The 15601-nt window shown below is 46.6% G+C and overlaps 1 protein-coding gene across 3 annotated transcripts in view; it reads right to left on the bottom strand.

The window, feature by feature from the left end:
* Positions 1-15601, bottom strand: part of LOC110495706 (fibronectin type III domain-containing protein 3B) — a 122536-nt gene that overhangs the window by 3010 nt on the left and 103925 nt on the right. For all 3 annotated transcript variants that reach the window (XM_036952127.1, XM_036952128.1, XM_036952129.1), the window contains exons 24-25: positions 12363-12587; positions 2532-2698 (exon numbers count right to left, since the gene is read on the bottom strand). In XM_036952127.1, coding sequence (XP_036808022.1) covers positions 2532-2698; positions 12363-12587 — 392 coding nt within the window. The remainder of the gene's footprint in view (positions 1-2531; positions 2699-12362; positions 12588-15601) is intronic.

Raw genomic sequence — 15601 nt, 5'->3', positions numbered from 1 at the left:
CTGTATCCGCTACGGATCCGCAGTCAAATGACCACCCTTCATCACTGTAAAACGCTCCCTAAAACACTTCTGCGAGCAGGCCTTTCTAATCGACCAGGCCCGGGTATCCTGGAAGGATATTGACCTCATCCCGTCAGTTGAGGATGCCTGGTCATTCTTTAAAAGTAACTTCCTCATTTTAGATAAGCATGCTCCGTTCAAAAAATGCATAACTAAGAACAGATATAGCCCTTGGTTCACTCCAGACCTGACTGCCCTCGACCAGCACAAAAACATCCTGTGGCGGACTGCAATAGCATCGAATAGTCTCCGCGATATGCAACTGTTCAGGGAAGTCAGGAACCAATATACACAGTCGGTTAGGAAAGCTAAGGCTAGCTTTTTCAAGAAGAAATTTGCATCCTGTAGCTCTAACTCCAAAAAGTTCTGGGACACTGTAAAGTCCATGGAGACCAAGAGCACCTCCTCCCAGCTGCCCACTGCACTGAGGCTAGGTAAGACGGTCACCACCGATAAATCCGTGATAATCGAAAACTTCAACAAGCATTTCTCAACGGCTGGCCATGCCTTCCTCCTGGCTACTCCAACCTCGGCCAACAGCTCCGCACCCCCCGCAGCTACTTGCCGGAGCCTCCCCAGCTTCTCCTTTACCCAAATCCAGATAGCTGATGTTCTGAAAGAGCTGCAAAACCTGGACCCATACAAATCAGCTGGGCTTGACAATCTGTTATTTCTGAAACTGTCCGCCGCCATTGTCGCAACCCCTATTACCAGCCTGTTCAACCTCTCCTTCGTATCATCTGAGATTCCCAAGGATTGGAAAGCTGCCGCGGTCATCCCCTTCTTCAAAGGGGGTGACACCCTGGACCCAAACTGTTACAGACCTATATCCATCCTGCCCTGCCTATCTAAGGTCTTTGAAAGCCAAGTCAACAAACAGGTCACTGACCATCTCGAATCCCACCGTACCTTCTCCGCTGTGCAATCCGGTTTCCGAGCCGGTCACGGGTGCACCTCGGCCACGCTCAAGGTACTAAACGATATCATAACCGCCATCGATAAAAGACAGTACTGTGCAGCCGTCTTCATCGACCTTGCCAAGGCTTTCGACTCTGTCAATCACCATATTCTTATCGGCAGACTCAGTAGCCTCGGTTTTTCTAATGACTGCCTTGCCTGTTTCACCAACTACTTTGCAGACAGAGTTCCGTGTGTCAAATCGGAGGTCATGTTGTCCGGTCCTCTGGCAGTCTCTATGGGGGTACCACAGGGTTCAATTCTCAGGCCGACTCTTTTCTCTGTATACATCAATGATGTTGCTCTTGCTGCGGGCGATTCCCTACGCAGACGACACCATTCTGTATACATCTGGCCCTTCCTTGGACACTGTGCTATCTAACCTCCAAACGAGCTTCAATGCCATACAACACTCCTTCCGTGGCCTCCAACTACTCTTAAACGCTAGTAAAACCAAATGCATGCTTTTCAACCGTTCGCTGCCTGCACCCGCACGCCCGACTGGCATCACCACCCTGGATGGTTTCGACAGTCCTTAGTGTAATGCTCATTCCCACAAAGATAAACTTGAATCCGACCATCACTCCTGGTGAGGCAAAACCGCAACTCGTCAGAGAAGAGCACTTTTTGCCAGTCTTGTCTGGTCAGGCGACGGTGGGTTTGTGCCCATAGGCGACGTTGTTGCTGGTGATGTCTGGTGAGGACCTGCCATACAACATTCCTACAAGCCCTCAGTCCAGCCTCTCTCAGTCTATTGCAGACAGTCTGAGCACTGATGGAGGGATTGTGCATTCCTGGTGTAACTAGGGCAGTTGTTGTTGCCATCCTGTACCTGTCCCGCAGGTGTGATGTTCGGATGTACCGATCCTGTGCAGGTGTTGTTACACGTGGTCTGCCACTGCGAGGACGATCAGCTGTCCGTCCTGTCTCCCTGTAGCGCTGTCTTAGGCGTCTCACAGTACGGACATTGCAATTTATTGCCCTGGCCACATCTGCAGTCCTCATGCCTCCTTGCAGCATGGCTAAGGCACGTTCACGCAGATGAGCAGGGCCCTGGGCATCTTTCTTTAGGTGTTTTTACGAGTCAGTAGAAAGGCCTCTTTAGTGTCCTAAGTTTTCATAACTGTGACCTTAATTGCCTACCGTGTGTAAGCTGTTAGTGTCTTAACGACCGTTCCACAGGTGCATGTTCATTAATTGTTTATGGTTCATTGAACAAGCATGGGAAACAGTGTTTAAACCCTTTGACAATGAAGATCTGTGAAGTTATTTGGATTTTTACGAATTATCTTTGAAAGACAGGGTCCTGAAAAGGGGACGTTTCTTTTTTTGCTGAATTTAGTAGTGGTTGCAACGGAATAAATGGAATGGTATCAAACACATCACACATGGTTTCCATGTGGTTGATATATCAGTCCACTCATTCCATTCCAGACATTATTATGAGCCTTCCTCCCCTCAGCAGCCTCCTGTGACGGAAACACACGCACCGTCAGACATACACACACCCTTACCTTTGAGTGCGGAGGGTACAGTCTTGGTGGTAGAGAAGGTATGTGTGTCTGAGAACGGTCCCTCCCTTGCGTCACTACATGCCTGGATCCTGAACCGGTAACTGGTGGACTCGGTCAGGCGCTGCACCTTGTAAGTATGACTGGGACCTCTGTAGATACACACAAACCTGGACAGAAAGACAAGATTGAGAGGTTAGGAGAGAGAGAGGAAGAGAAAGAAAGAGAGAGAGAGAAAGGGAGCAATAGAGAGAGAGGAAGAGAGAAAGAGAGAGAGAGAAAGGGAGCGATAGAGAGAGGAAGAGAGAAAGAGAGGGGAAAAGAGAGAACAATAAGGAGTCCAATAAAATGATGAAAGCAGGCTCTCATAAAGAGAGAAGGCAGTGGAAAGAGGTAGATGGGTAAGGAGGGAGTGAGTGAGTGAGTGAGGGAGATTGAGAGCTTCAGCTAAGCGTCTGATAGTGACAGAGACATAACTTCACGTGAAGCCTTTATTGTAGGGAAGAGATGCGCATGCACGCACGCACATGTCTTTCACTCATCACACACACACACACACACACACACACACACACACACACACGTCTTTTAGGGTATATCATCTGTTGTTATGTTCTCTTTATTGCATATGTGCAGTAGGACCAGTTAATCCGGTAAACAGGTCCATCTCTGCCCAACGAAATTCTGTTTTTACTCTCAGGACATTTCCATAATCATCAGTGCTGGCAGACCGTGTGTGTGTCTGTGTGTCTGTGTGTGTGTGTGTGTAAATGATGAGTTATGACCCAGGGTAGTTCTGGCAAGGCAGTTTGGCACAACCAGGGCCTAACAATTAACACACCACTTAGCCTGAAATAAACAACACACACTCTGAGAACATTACATAGCAGGTACACAACACACACTCTGAGAACATTACATAGCAGGTACACAACACACACTCTGAGAACATTACATAGCAGGTACACAACACACACTCTGAGAACATTACATAGCAGGTACACAACACACACTCTGAGAACATTACATAGCAGGTACACAACACACACTCTGAGAACATTACATAGCAGGTACACAACACACACTCTGAGAACATTACATAGCAGGTACACAACACACACTCTGAGAACATTACATAGCAGGTACACAACACACACTCTGAGAACATTACATAGCAGGTACACAACACACACTCTGAGAACATTACATAGCAGGTACACAACACACACTGAGAACATTACATAGCAGGTACACAACACACACTCTGAGAACATTACATAGCAGGTACACAACACACACTCTGAGAACATTACATAGCAGGTACACAACACACACTCTGAGAACATTACATAGCAGGTACACAACACACACTCTGAGAACATTACATAGCAGGTATACAACACACACTCTGAGAACATTACATAGCAGGTACACAACACACACTCTGAGAACATTACATAGCAGGTACACAACACACACTCTGAGAACATTACATAGCAGGTACACAACACACACTGAGAACATTACATAGCAGGTACACAACACACACTCTGAGAACATTACATAGCAGGTACACAACACACACTCTGAGAACATTACATAGCAGGTACACAACACACACTCTGAGAACATTACATAGCAGGTACACAACACACACTCTGAGAACATTACATAGCAGGTACACAACACACACTCTGAGAACATTACATAGCAGGTACACAACACACACTCTGAGAACATTACATAGCAGGTACACAACACACACTCTGAGAACATTACATAGCAGGTACACAACACACACTCTGAGAACATTACATAGCAGGTATACCCCCATCAAAAGCCTAACAAAACACACCGGCTATGATAGGCTACAAAAGACAGAACAACTCTGTGTATGTAGGAGGAAGGGTGGCTACGCGCTCCGAGCTTCAAATGGACACAAATAAAGGCAGCGAGACAGGAAACATGACGATAAGAAGAGAGAGGGGGAGGCAGAGGTGGGGGTGTAGTTCTTTCACTGCATCTTTATTTATTTCATTTGTATTTCACCTTTCTTTAACCAGGTAGGCAAGTTGAGAACAAGTTCTCATTTACAACTGCCACCTGGCCAAGATAAAGCAAAGCAGTTCGACACAAACAACAACACAGAGTTACACAAGGAATAAACAAACATACAGCCAATAACACAGTAGAAAGAGTCTATATGCACTGTGTGCAAATAAGGTAAGATAAGGGAGCCAATAAATAGGTCATGGTGGCGAAGTAACTACAATATAGCAATTAAACACTGGAGTGAAAGATGTGCGGAAGATGAATGCGCAAGTAGAAATACTGGGGTGCAAAGGAGCAATATAAATAAATAAATACAGTATGAGGATGAGGTAGTTCGATGGGCTATTTACAGATGGGCTATGTACAGGTGCAGTAATCTGTGAGCTGCTCTGACAGCTGGTGCTAAAAGTTAGTGAGGGAGATATGAGTCTCCAACTTCAGTGATTTTTGCAATTCGTTCCAGTCATTGGCAGCAGAGAACTGCAAGGAAAGGCAGCCAAAGGAGGAATAGGCTTTGGGGGTGATCAGTGAGATATACCTGCTGGAGCGCGTGCTACGAGTGGGTGCTGCTATGGTGACCAGTGAGCTGAGATAAGGCAGGGCTTTACCTAGCAGACTTGTAGGTGACCTGGAGCCAGTGGGTTTGGCGACGAGTATGAAGCGAGGGCCAGCCAACGAGAGCGTACAGGTCGCAGTGGTGGATAGTATATGGCGCTTTGGTGACAAAACGGATGGCACTGTGATAGACTGCATCCAATTTGTTGAGTAGGGTGTCGGAGGCTATTTTGTAAATTACATCGCCGAAGTGGAGGATCGGTAGGATGGTCAGTTTTACGAGGGTATATTTGGCAGCATGAGTGAAGGATGCTTTGTTGCAAAATAAGAAGCCGATTATGAGTCTGGAAGGAGAGTTTACAGTGTAACCAGACACCTAGGTATTTGTAGTTGTCCACATATTCTAAGTCAGAGCCATCCAGAGTAGTGATGCTAGGCGAGCAGTGATCGGTTGAAGAGCATGCATTTACTTTTACTTGCATTTAAGAGCAGTTGGAGGCCACGGAAGGAGAGTTGTATGGCATTGAAGCTTGTTTGGAGGTTAGATAGCACAGTGTCCAAGGAAGTATACAGAATGGTGTCGTCGGCGTAGAGGTGGATCAGAGAATCACCAGCAGCAATAGCGACATCATTGATGTATACAGAGAAGAGAGTCGGCCTGAGAATTGAACCCTGTGGCACTCCCATAGGTCCAGACAACAGGCCCTCCGATTTGACACACTGAACTCTATCAGAGAAGTAGTTGGTAAACCAGGCGCGGCAGTCATTAGAGAAACCAAGGCTATTGAGTCTGCCGATAAGAATGTGTTGATTGACAGAGTCAAAAGCCTTAGCCAGGTCAATGAATACAGCTGCACAGTACTGTCTCTTATCGATGGCGGTTATGATATCGTTAAGGACCTTGAGCGTGGCTGAGGTGCACCCATGACCAGCTCGGACCCAGATTGCATAGCGGAGAAGGAAAGGTGGAATTTGAAATGGTCGGTAATATGTTTGTTAACTTGGCTTTCGAAGACCTTAGAAAGGCAGGGTAGGATAGATATGGATCTGTAGCAGTTTGGGTCTAGAGTGTCTCCCCCTTTGAAGAAGGGGACGACCGTGGCAGCTTTACAATCTTTGCGGATCTCAGACGATATGAAAGAGAGGTTGAACAGGCTAGTAATAGAGCTTGCAACAATTTCGGCAGAAAACTTTAGAAAGAGTGTCACGCCCTGACCGTAGAGATCTTTTTATTCTCTATGTTTGGTTGGTCAAGGTGTGACTCAGGTGGGGAAACTATGTTCTTTATTTCTATGTTTTGGCCGGGTATGGTTCTCAATCAGGGACAGCTGTCTATCGTTGTCTCTGATTGGGAATCATACTTAGGCAGCCTGTTTTGCCACCTTAGTTTTGTGGGATGTTGTTTTTGTACAGCTCTTGTAGCCTACCGAACGTTACGTTTGTTCTCCTTTTGTTGTTTTTAGGTGTTCATTTTTAATAAAGATTAAAACGCTGCACCTTGGTCCGATCATTTCGACGAGCGTAACAAAGAGAGAATCCAGATGGTCTAGCCCGGCTGATTTGTAGGGGTCCAGATTTTACAACTCTTTCAGAACATCAGCTATCTGGATTTGGGTGAAGGAGAAATGGGGAGGCTTGGGAGAGTTGCTGTGGAGAGTGCAGGGCTGTTGACCTGGGTAGGGGTAGCCAGGTGGAAAGCATGGCCAGCTGCAGAAAAATGCTTATTGAAATTCTCAATTATAGTGGATTTATCGGTGGTGACAGTGTTTCCTAGCCTCAGTGCAGTGGGCAGCTGGGACGAGGTGCTCTTATTCTCCATGGACTTTACAGTGTCCCAGAACTTTTTGAGTTTGTGCTACAGGATGCAAATTTCTGTTTGAAAAAGCTAGCCTTAGCTTTCCTAACTGCCTGTGTATATTAGTTTCTAACTTCCCTGAAAAGTTGCATATCACGTGGGCTATTCGATGCTAATGCAGAACCCACAGGATATTTTTGTGCTGGTCAAGGACAGTCAGGTCTGGAGTGAACCAGGGGCTATATCTATATCTCTCTACATTTTTTGAATGGGGCATGCTTATTTAAGATGGTGAGGAAGGCACTTTTAAAGAATAACCAGGCATCCTCTACTGAAGGGGTGAGGTCAATATCCTTCCAGGATACCTGGGCCAGGTCGATTAGAAAGGCCTGCTCGCTGAAGTGTTTAAGTGAGCGTTTGACAGTGATGAGAGGTGGTCGTTTGACCGCAGACCCATTACGGATGCAGGCAATGAGGCGATGGTCGCTGAGATTTTGGTTGAAGACAGCAGAGGTATATTTGGAGGGCAAATTGGTTAGGATGATATCTATAAGGGTGCCTGTGTTTACAGATTTGGGGTTGTATCTGGTAGGTTCATTGATAACTTGTGTGAGATTGAGGGCATCAAGCTTAGATTGTAGGGTGGCCGGGGTGTTAAGCATGTCCCAGTTTAGGTCACCTAGCAGCACGAGCTCTGAAGATAGATGGGGGGCAATTAGTTCACATATGGTGCCCAGGGGCACAGCTGGGGGCTGAGGGGGGTCTATAACAAGCGGCAACAGTGAGAGACTTATTTCTGGAAAGGTGGATTTTTTAAAGTTGAAGCTTGAATTGTTTGGGAACAGACCTGGATAGTACGACATAACTCTGCAGGCTGTCTCTGCAGTAGATTGCAACTCCGCCCCCTTTGGCAGTTCTATCTTGTCGAAAAATGTTATAGATAGGGATGGAAATGTCAGGGTTTTTGGTGGTCTTCTTAAGCCAGGATTCAGACATGGCTAGGACATCTTACAGAGAGAGAGGGGAGGGGACAGACAGACCGGTGTCAGGACACCACATGAGTTTGAGAAGGTCATTGTAGAAATGAAAACAATATTTGCTGTTTGGTCATTTGATATGTCTTTGTTCACTGCCAATAATTATCTCTCTCTCTCTCTCTCGTTACCATAGCAATCTGTCAATTACAGAGATTCCAGGTAATTCAGCCCTAATACTGTCTGTTTAGGAGCGGCAGGGGAGAAGAGGGACTGGGAAAATGTGAGGAGGGTAGATGAGAGGGGGTAGAGAGGAGGTAGAAGGGGAGAGAAGGACTGGGAAAATGTGAGGAGGGTAGATGAGAGGGGGTAGAGAGGAGGTAGAAGGGGAGAGAAGGACTGGGAAAATGTGAGGAGGGTAGATGAGAGGGCTCTCCAATACTGCTAGTTACTGCCAGTTAAATCCATACAGCTCTGATGATCCCCTTTCTACCCTGCAGAGACACATGCAGAGGGAGATAGATAGAGAGAGGGATAGGGGGATAGAGAGGAGGGAGAGAGATAGATAGAGGGGGGATAGAGAGGAGGCAGAGGGGGAGGGGGAGAGAGACAGAGAGGGGGGGTAGAGAGGAGGTAGAAGGGGAGAGAAGGACTGGGAAAATGTGAGGAGGGTAGATGAGAGGGGGTCTCCAATACTGCTAGTTACTGCCAGTTAAATCCATATAGCTCTGATGATCCCCTTTCTACCCTGAGGAGGGATGGGGGGATAGAGAGGAGGGAGAGAGATAGAGAGGGGGGATAGAGAGGCGGTAGAGGGGGATAGAGACAGAGAGGGGGGATAGAGAGGCGGTAGAGGGGGATAGAGATAGAGAGGAGGTAGAGGGGGAGAGGGGGGGTAGAGAGGAGGTAGAGGGGGAGAGAGAGAGAGGAGGTAGAGGGGGAGAGGGGGGGTAAAGAGGAGGTAGAGGGGGAGATAGAGAGGAGGTAGAGGGGGAGATAGATAGGAGGTAGACAGAGATAGAGAGGAGGTAATCGATAGAGAGGAGGTAGAGAGGAGGTAGAGGGGGAGAGAGGGGGTAGAGAGGAGGTAGAAGGGGAGAGATAGAGAGGAGGTAGAGGGGGAGAGGGGGGTAGAGAGGAGGTAGAACGGGAGAGAGATAGAGAGGAGGTAGAGGGTGAGAGACGGGGAGGTAGAGAGGAGGTAGAGAGGGAGAGAGATAGAGAGGAGGTAGAGGGGGCGTAGAGAGGAGGTAGAAGGGGAGAGAGATAGAGAGGAGGTAGAAGGGGAGAGAGAGGGGGAGAGAGGATGTAGAATGGGAGAAAGATAGAGAGGAGGTAGAGGGGGAGAGAGATAGAGTTGAGGTAGAAGGGGAGAGAGATAGAGTTGAGGTAGAAGGGGAGAGAGATAGAGAGGTAGAGGGGGAGAGAGGTAGAAAGGAGGAGAGGGGGCGAGACTGGGGGGTAGAGAGGAGGTAGAGGGGGAGAGAGGTAGAGAGGTTGGAGGTAGAATAGGAGAGAGATAGAGAGGTAGAGGGGGAGATAGATAGATAGATAGGAGGTAGAGGGGGAGAGAGATAGAGAGGAGGTAGAGGGGGAGAGAGATAGAGAGGAGGTAGAAGGGGAGAGAGATAGAGAGGAGGTAGAAGGGGAGAGAGATAGAAGGGGAGAGAGAGAGACTGCTAAATGCAGCTAAACTCCTCATAATGACATGTTCTTAACAGAAGTAATGAGTCAATATTCATCAGTCTGAGAAGTGTCAGGAATCACACGGATCCATTACATGCATTACAGACTTGTGTTAAGGGCACCTGCTAGGCCCCTATGGGCCCTGGTCAGAACTAGTGCACTATACAGGGAATAGGGTGCCATTTGAGATGCAGTTCTAGCCTGCATTTATTTTCCTACTCCAGCTTGGTGAATACAAGCAAACGTCACGTTCGAGTGAAGCGCGCACGCTCGCGACAAAAACCCCTGTAGCCGATAGCTATACACGGGCGTCAAGACCTTGACAAACCTAGCTGAGTGAGTGATGACAATGACAGCACACCAGTCTGATGGCTAAAGCTGTGTTCAACAAGATCTCTTTGGGATGTTTTCCCTTGGCTCGCTGGCTTGCTCGGTAATCAATCCTCCGATGGTAGACGATAACCGTCTGATTACGTGTTTGCTAACGTGCACGAGCTGCGCCTGAAGTTGGACGTGGTCATATTTACTTCCGTGTAAACAAACCAATGTTTTGATTGAGAACTGCGCATAAGACGTGGGATGACGCGCCCAGGAAATGGGTCTACAGGTGTAGGCTATATGGTGCATAGATCAATAGGGAGAGGAGTTTTTCCTGACCACAAGACAAGGTCAGCTTGTAACTAGAACCCTGAGTTTTTCCCTGGGCAGGTCAAAAAACGAAACAAAAATAATATATACAGGGGGGTGCCGGTACAGAGTCAATGTGTGGGGGCACCGGTTAGTTGAGGTAGTATGTACATGTAGGTAGAGTTATTAAAGTGACTATGCATAGATGACAACAGAGAGTGGCAGTGGTGTGGAGAAGGGAGGGGGGGGGGACAATGTGAATAGTCTGGGTAGCCATTAGACTAGATGTTCAGTAGTCTTATGGCTTGGGGGTAGAAGCTGTTTAGAAGCCTCTTGGACCTAGACTTGGCGCTCCGGTACCGCTTGCCGTGCGGTAGCAGAGAGAACAGTCTATGACTAGGGTGGCTGGAGTCTTTGACAATTTTTCTGGCCTTCCTCTGACACCGCCTGGTATAGAGGTCCTGGATGGCAGGAAGCTTGGACCCAGTGATGTACTGGGCCGTACGCATTACCCTCTGTAGTGTCTTACGGGCGGATGCCGAGCAGTTGCCGTACCAGGTGGTGATGCAAACAGTCAGGATGCTCTTGATGGTTCAGCTGTAAAACCTTTGGAGTATCTGAGGACCCATGTCAAATCATTTCTGTCTCCTGAGGGGGAATAGGTTTTGTCGTGCCCTCTTCACGACTGTCTTGGTGTGTTTGGACCTTTCTAGTTTGTTGGTGATGTGGACACCAAGGAACTTGACGCTCTCAACCTTCTCCACTACAGCCCCGTCGATGAGAATGGGGGCGTGTTCGGTCCTCCTTTTCCTGTAGTTCACAATCATCTCCTTTGTCACGTGACCTGCTATATTTCATGGCCCAATAGGGGTACAGTATGTAATTCAATGAGAGCTGTCTGGTGGGGGGGTGACCGTATGAGTATGAAGGAGGAGATGGGGAGGGGTATATACTCACCAAGCTGTGAAAGCAGTTCAGCTCTGCTAGAATAGAAGGGTGTGTATGTTCGCATTGTGGGGGTCATACTGGACAGTCAGTTAATTACCGCCCCGTCAGTTAGTCCACAACCCTCTGGCTGTGGCCAGGGATGCCAAGATGCCAACCACACCAGTTATCCATGTCGTAATGTGGCTGTGGCCAGGGATGCCAAGATGCCAACCACACCAGTTATCCATGTCGTAATGTGGCTGTGGCTAGGGATGCCAAGATGCCAGGATGCCAACCACACCAGTTATCCATGTCGTAATGTGGCTGAGGCTAAGGATGCCAAGATGCCAACCACACCAGTTATCCATGTCGTAATGTGGCTGTGGCTAGGGATACCAAGATGCCAAGATGCCAACCACACCAGTTATCCATGTCGTAATGTGGCTGTGGCTAGGGATGCCAAGATGCCAACCACACCAGTTATCCATGTCGTAATGTGGCTGTGGCTAGGGATGCCAAGATGCCAACCACACCAGTTATCCATGTCGTAATGTGGCTGTGGCTAGGGATGCCAAGATGCCAACCACACCAGTTATCCATGTCGTAATGTGGCTGTGGCTAGGGATGCCAAGATGCCAACCACACCAGTTATCCATGTCGTAATGTGGCTGTGACTAGGGATGCCAAGCATACCCATCACCCAAGGCACTGCTAGGCAGACAGACAGTCTCTCTAATTCTCTCACTTACCTTTTATTACCTCCTTCCTTCCCTTCAACCTCCAACCACTTCCCTCCTTCCCTCGCTCCCTCCTCCCTCTCTCCCTACCTTTCTATTTATTTCTCTCCTTCCTTCGGTCTGTTCTCTAATGGACTGCATGGTTGACCAGTTCATGGTTCTAATTAGTTCTGTAGTCTAGATGTTCTCATCGTGAGTTCTCCCTGGATCTACTGGTTACTGTCGTTTCCTCTACCTACCTACCTACCTATCTCCCCCCCCCCCCCCCCCCCCCACACACACACACCACACCCACACACACACACACACACACACAATGCATTTGAAGTATTTTCCTTCAGTAGAACTGTGATATGGACATTTAACAGATGCTTTTATCTAGGCCGTACATAACATTGAGCCTTGAGCCATTGGAACCATTGGAGTGTAGTAGCTGTGTGTGTGTGTGTGTGTGTGTGTGTGTGTGTACTCTATACTCTACCTGTGGTTCTTATCTTCCATCTGTAGTGTGTAGAACATGTCATTGGAGAGCAGGGCGCGGGTGTGTGTGTGTGCAGCGTTCTCCCCCCACTTCAGTTTCAGGCTCTGGGGGCCGGCAGCCGAACATTCCAAAGGAGGAGGGGCCGGAGGGAGGGGGCGCGTCCTAACCACCAGAGGTGGGCTCAACGGGCCACAGCCAATCACATTCACCGCTTGGATCCGCACACTGAGAGAGAAAGAGAGAGAGGGGTTAGGGTAAATTGAGTGTGTGAAAGTTAGTTTGTCCATAACCAGTTTGTGTGTGTGTGTGTGTGTGTGTGTGTGTGTGTGTGTGTGTGTCTGTGTGTGTGTGTGTGTGTGTGTGTGTATTAGTATTTATTAGGGATCCCCATTAGTTCCTGCAGCAGCTACTCTTCCTGGGGTCCAAACACATTAAGGCACTTCCATCACACATAAAACAGAAGATCAATCAGTCCATCATATAACATTATTACACCACTACACATCTACAGTACAAACTGTACGGTCTGTGTGTCTGAGTACTAATGTTGGTTAATAGCAGAAGAGAGGCAGCATTAGAGGTGCTATAATGATGGGTGTTTTCCTCTGTCCATTGCGTCATGACTGACCCCTAACCTCACCTAGCCGGCATCCATCTAACCCAGTCTCTCCTGACTGATATTTTCCGTTCCCCAAAACAAGTCACGACCTTGCAAAATTCCCACAAACTTTCAATAAATTCCCTGGTTTTCCTAAAATCCCAGTTGGAGGATTCCTGGAATCCTGGGGAATAAGAAAGAAATCCGGAATGCTCCAACAGGATTTCTGGAAAACCAGGGAATTTGGCAACCCTAGTCATGCCTTTCAACATCATCCCTATGGAATAACTAGGAATAGAGAGGAATAGCAATCACATCAACCTCAATCATCTAGAGTCATCTCATCCAGTATATTACCGTTATAACGCTGCATTAGCTCTTTTCTTAGATCTGTTCTCAGATCTGTTCTCACAGTTCCTTGACCTCTATGGCCCTCTATGGATAGTAATTGCCAGTCCTGAATTAGAGGTCGACCGATTATAATTTTTCAACGCCGATACCGATTATTGGAGGACCAAAAAAAGCAGATAGAGATTAATCTGACGATTTCTTATTTTTATTTGTAATAATGACAATTACAACAATACTGAATGAACACTTATTTTAACTTAATATAATACATCAATAAAATCAATTTAGCCTCAAATAAATAATGAAACATGTTCAATTTGGTTTAAATAATGCAAAAACAAAGTGTTGGAGAAGTAATATGTGCCATGTAAAATGTGTGACATGTAAGAAAGCCAACGTTTCAGTTCCTTGCTCAGAACATATGAAAGCTGGTGGTTCCTTTAACATGAGTCTTCAATATTCCCAGGTAAGAAGTTTTAGGTTGTAGTTATTATAGGAATTATAGGACTATTTCTCTCTATACCATTTGTATTTCATTAACCTTTGACTATTGGATGTTCTTATAGGCACTTTAGTATTGCCAGTGTAACAGTATAGCTTCCGTCCCTCTCCTCGCCGCTACCTGGGCTCGAACCAGGAACACATGGACAACAGCCACCCTCGAAGCAGCTTTACCCATGCAGAGCAAGGGGAACAACTACTCCAAGTCTCAGAGCGAGTGACGTTTGAAACGCTATTAGCGCGCACCCCGCTAACTAGCTAGCCATTTCACATCGGTTACACCAGCCTAATCTCGGGAGTTGATAGGCTTGAAGTCATAAACAGCTCAATGCTTGAAGCATTGCAAAGAGCTGCTGGCAAAATGCATGAAAGTGCTGTTTGAATGAATGCTACGAGCCTGCTGGTGCCTACCACCGCTCAGTCAGACTGCTTTATCAAATCAGAGGGGGAGACTTAATTATAATATAATAAACACACAGAAATACGAGCCATATGTCATTAATATGGTCAAATCTGGAAACTATCACCTTGAAAACAAGACGTTTATTCTTTCAGTGAAATACGAAACCATTCCGTATTTTATCTAACGGGTGGCATCCATCAGTCTAAATATTCCTGTTACATTGTACAACCTTCAATGTTATGTCATAATTACGTAAAATTCTGGCAAATTAGGCGGCCCAAACTGTTGCATATACACTGACTCTGCGTGCAATGAACGCAAGAGAAGTGACACAATTTCACCTGGTTAATATTGCCTGCTAACCTGGATTTCTTTTAGCTAAAAATGCAGGTTTAAAAATATATACTTCTGTGTATTGATTTTAAGGCATTGGTGTTTATGGTTAGGTACACATTGGAGCAACGATACGCACCACATCGATTATATGCAACGCAGGACACGCTAGATAAACTAGTAATATCATCAACCATGTGTAGTTAACTAGTGATTATGATTGATTGATTGATTGCTTTTTATAAGATAAGTTTAATGCTAGCTAGCAACTTACCTTGGCTTACTGCATTCGGGTAACAGGCAGGCTCCTCGTGGAGTGCAACGAGAGAGAGGCAGGTGGTTAGAGCGCTGGACTATTTAACTGTAAGGTTGCGAGATTGAATCCCCGATTGATTTCCAGTTCTGCCCCTGAACAAGGCAGTTAACCCACCGTTCCTAGGCCGTCATTGAAAATAAGAATGTGTTCTTAACTGATTTGCCTAGTTAAATAAAGATTAAATAAAAATGTTAAAAATCGGCCAAATCGGTGCCCAAAAATACCGATTTCCTATTGTTATGAAAATGTAAAATCCCTAATTAATCGGCCATTCCGATTAATTGGTCGACCTCTATCCTGAATGACATGTCAGGAATATAATATGTCTGGTAAGATGAGGACTTACTGTGTTGTTGTTCCATCTATTTTCTGTTGTTTACTAGAGTCCTTATACTGTCCTGTCTTCTTTTCCAGGAATCTCTCTCTCTCTCTCTCTCTCTCTCACTCTCTTTCACTCTCTTTCACTCTCTTTCACTCTCTTTCACTCTCTTTCACTCTCTTTCACTCTCTTTCACTCTGGATAATCTCACGTCCTTTCCCTCACTCTCTCTCTCTGGACAATCTCACTTCCTTTCTCTCTCTCTCTCTCTCTGGACAATCTCACTTCCTTTCCCTCACTCTCTCTCTCTCTCTGGACAATCTCACTTCCTTTCCCTCACTCTCTCTCTGGACAATCTCACTTCCTTTCCCTCACTCTCTCTCTCTCTGTCTGGACAATCTCTTTTCCACTGGGATCT

Source organism: Oncorhynchus mykiss, chromosome 18, assembly GCF_013265735.2.
Source record: "Oncorhynchus mykiss isolate Arlee chromosome 18, USDA_OmykA_1.1, whole genome shotgun sequence".
In the NCBI taxonomy this organism is placed as follows: Eukaryota; Metazoa; Chordata; class Actinopteri; order Salmoniformes; family Salmonidae; genus Oncorhynchus; species Oncorhynchus mykiss.
The sequence above is the reverse complement of the archived record's forward strand: the minus strand, read 5'-3'. Positions and strand labels throughout refer to the sequence as shown.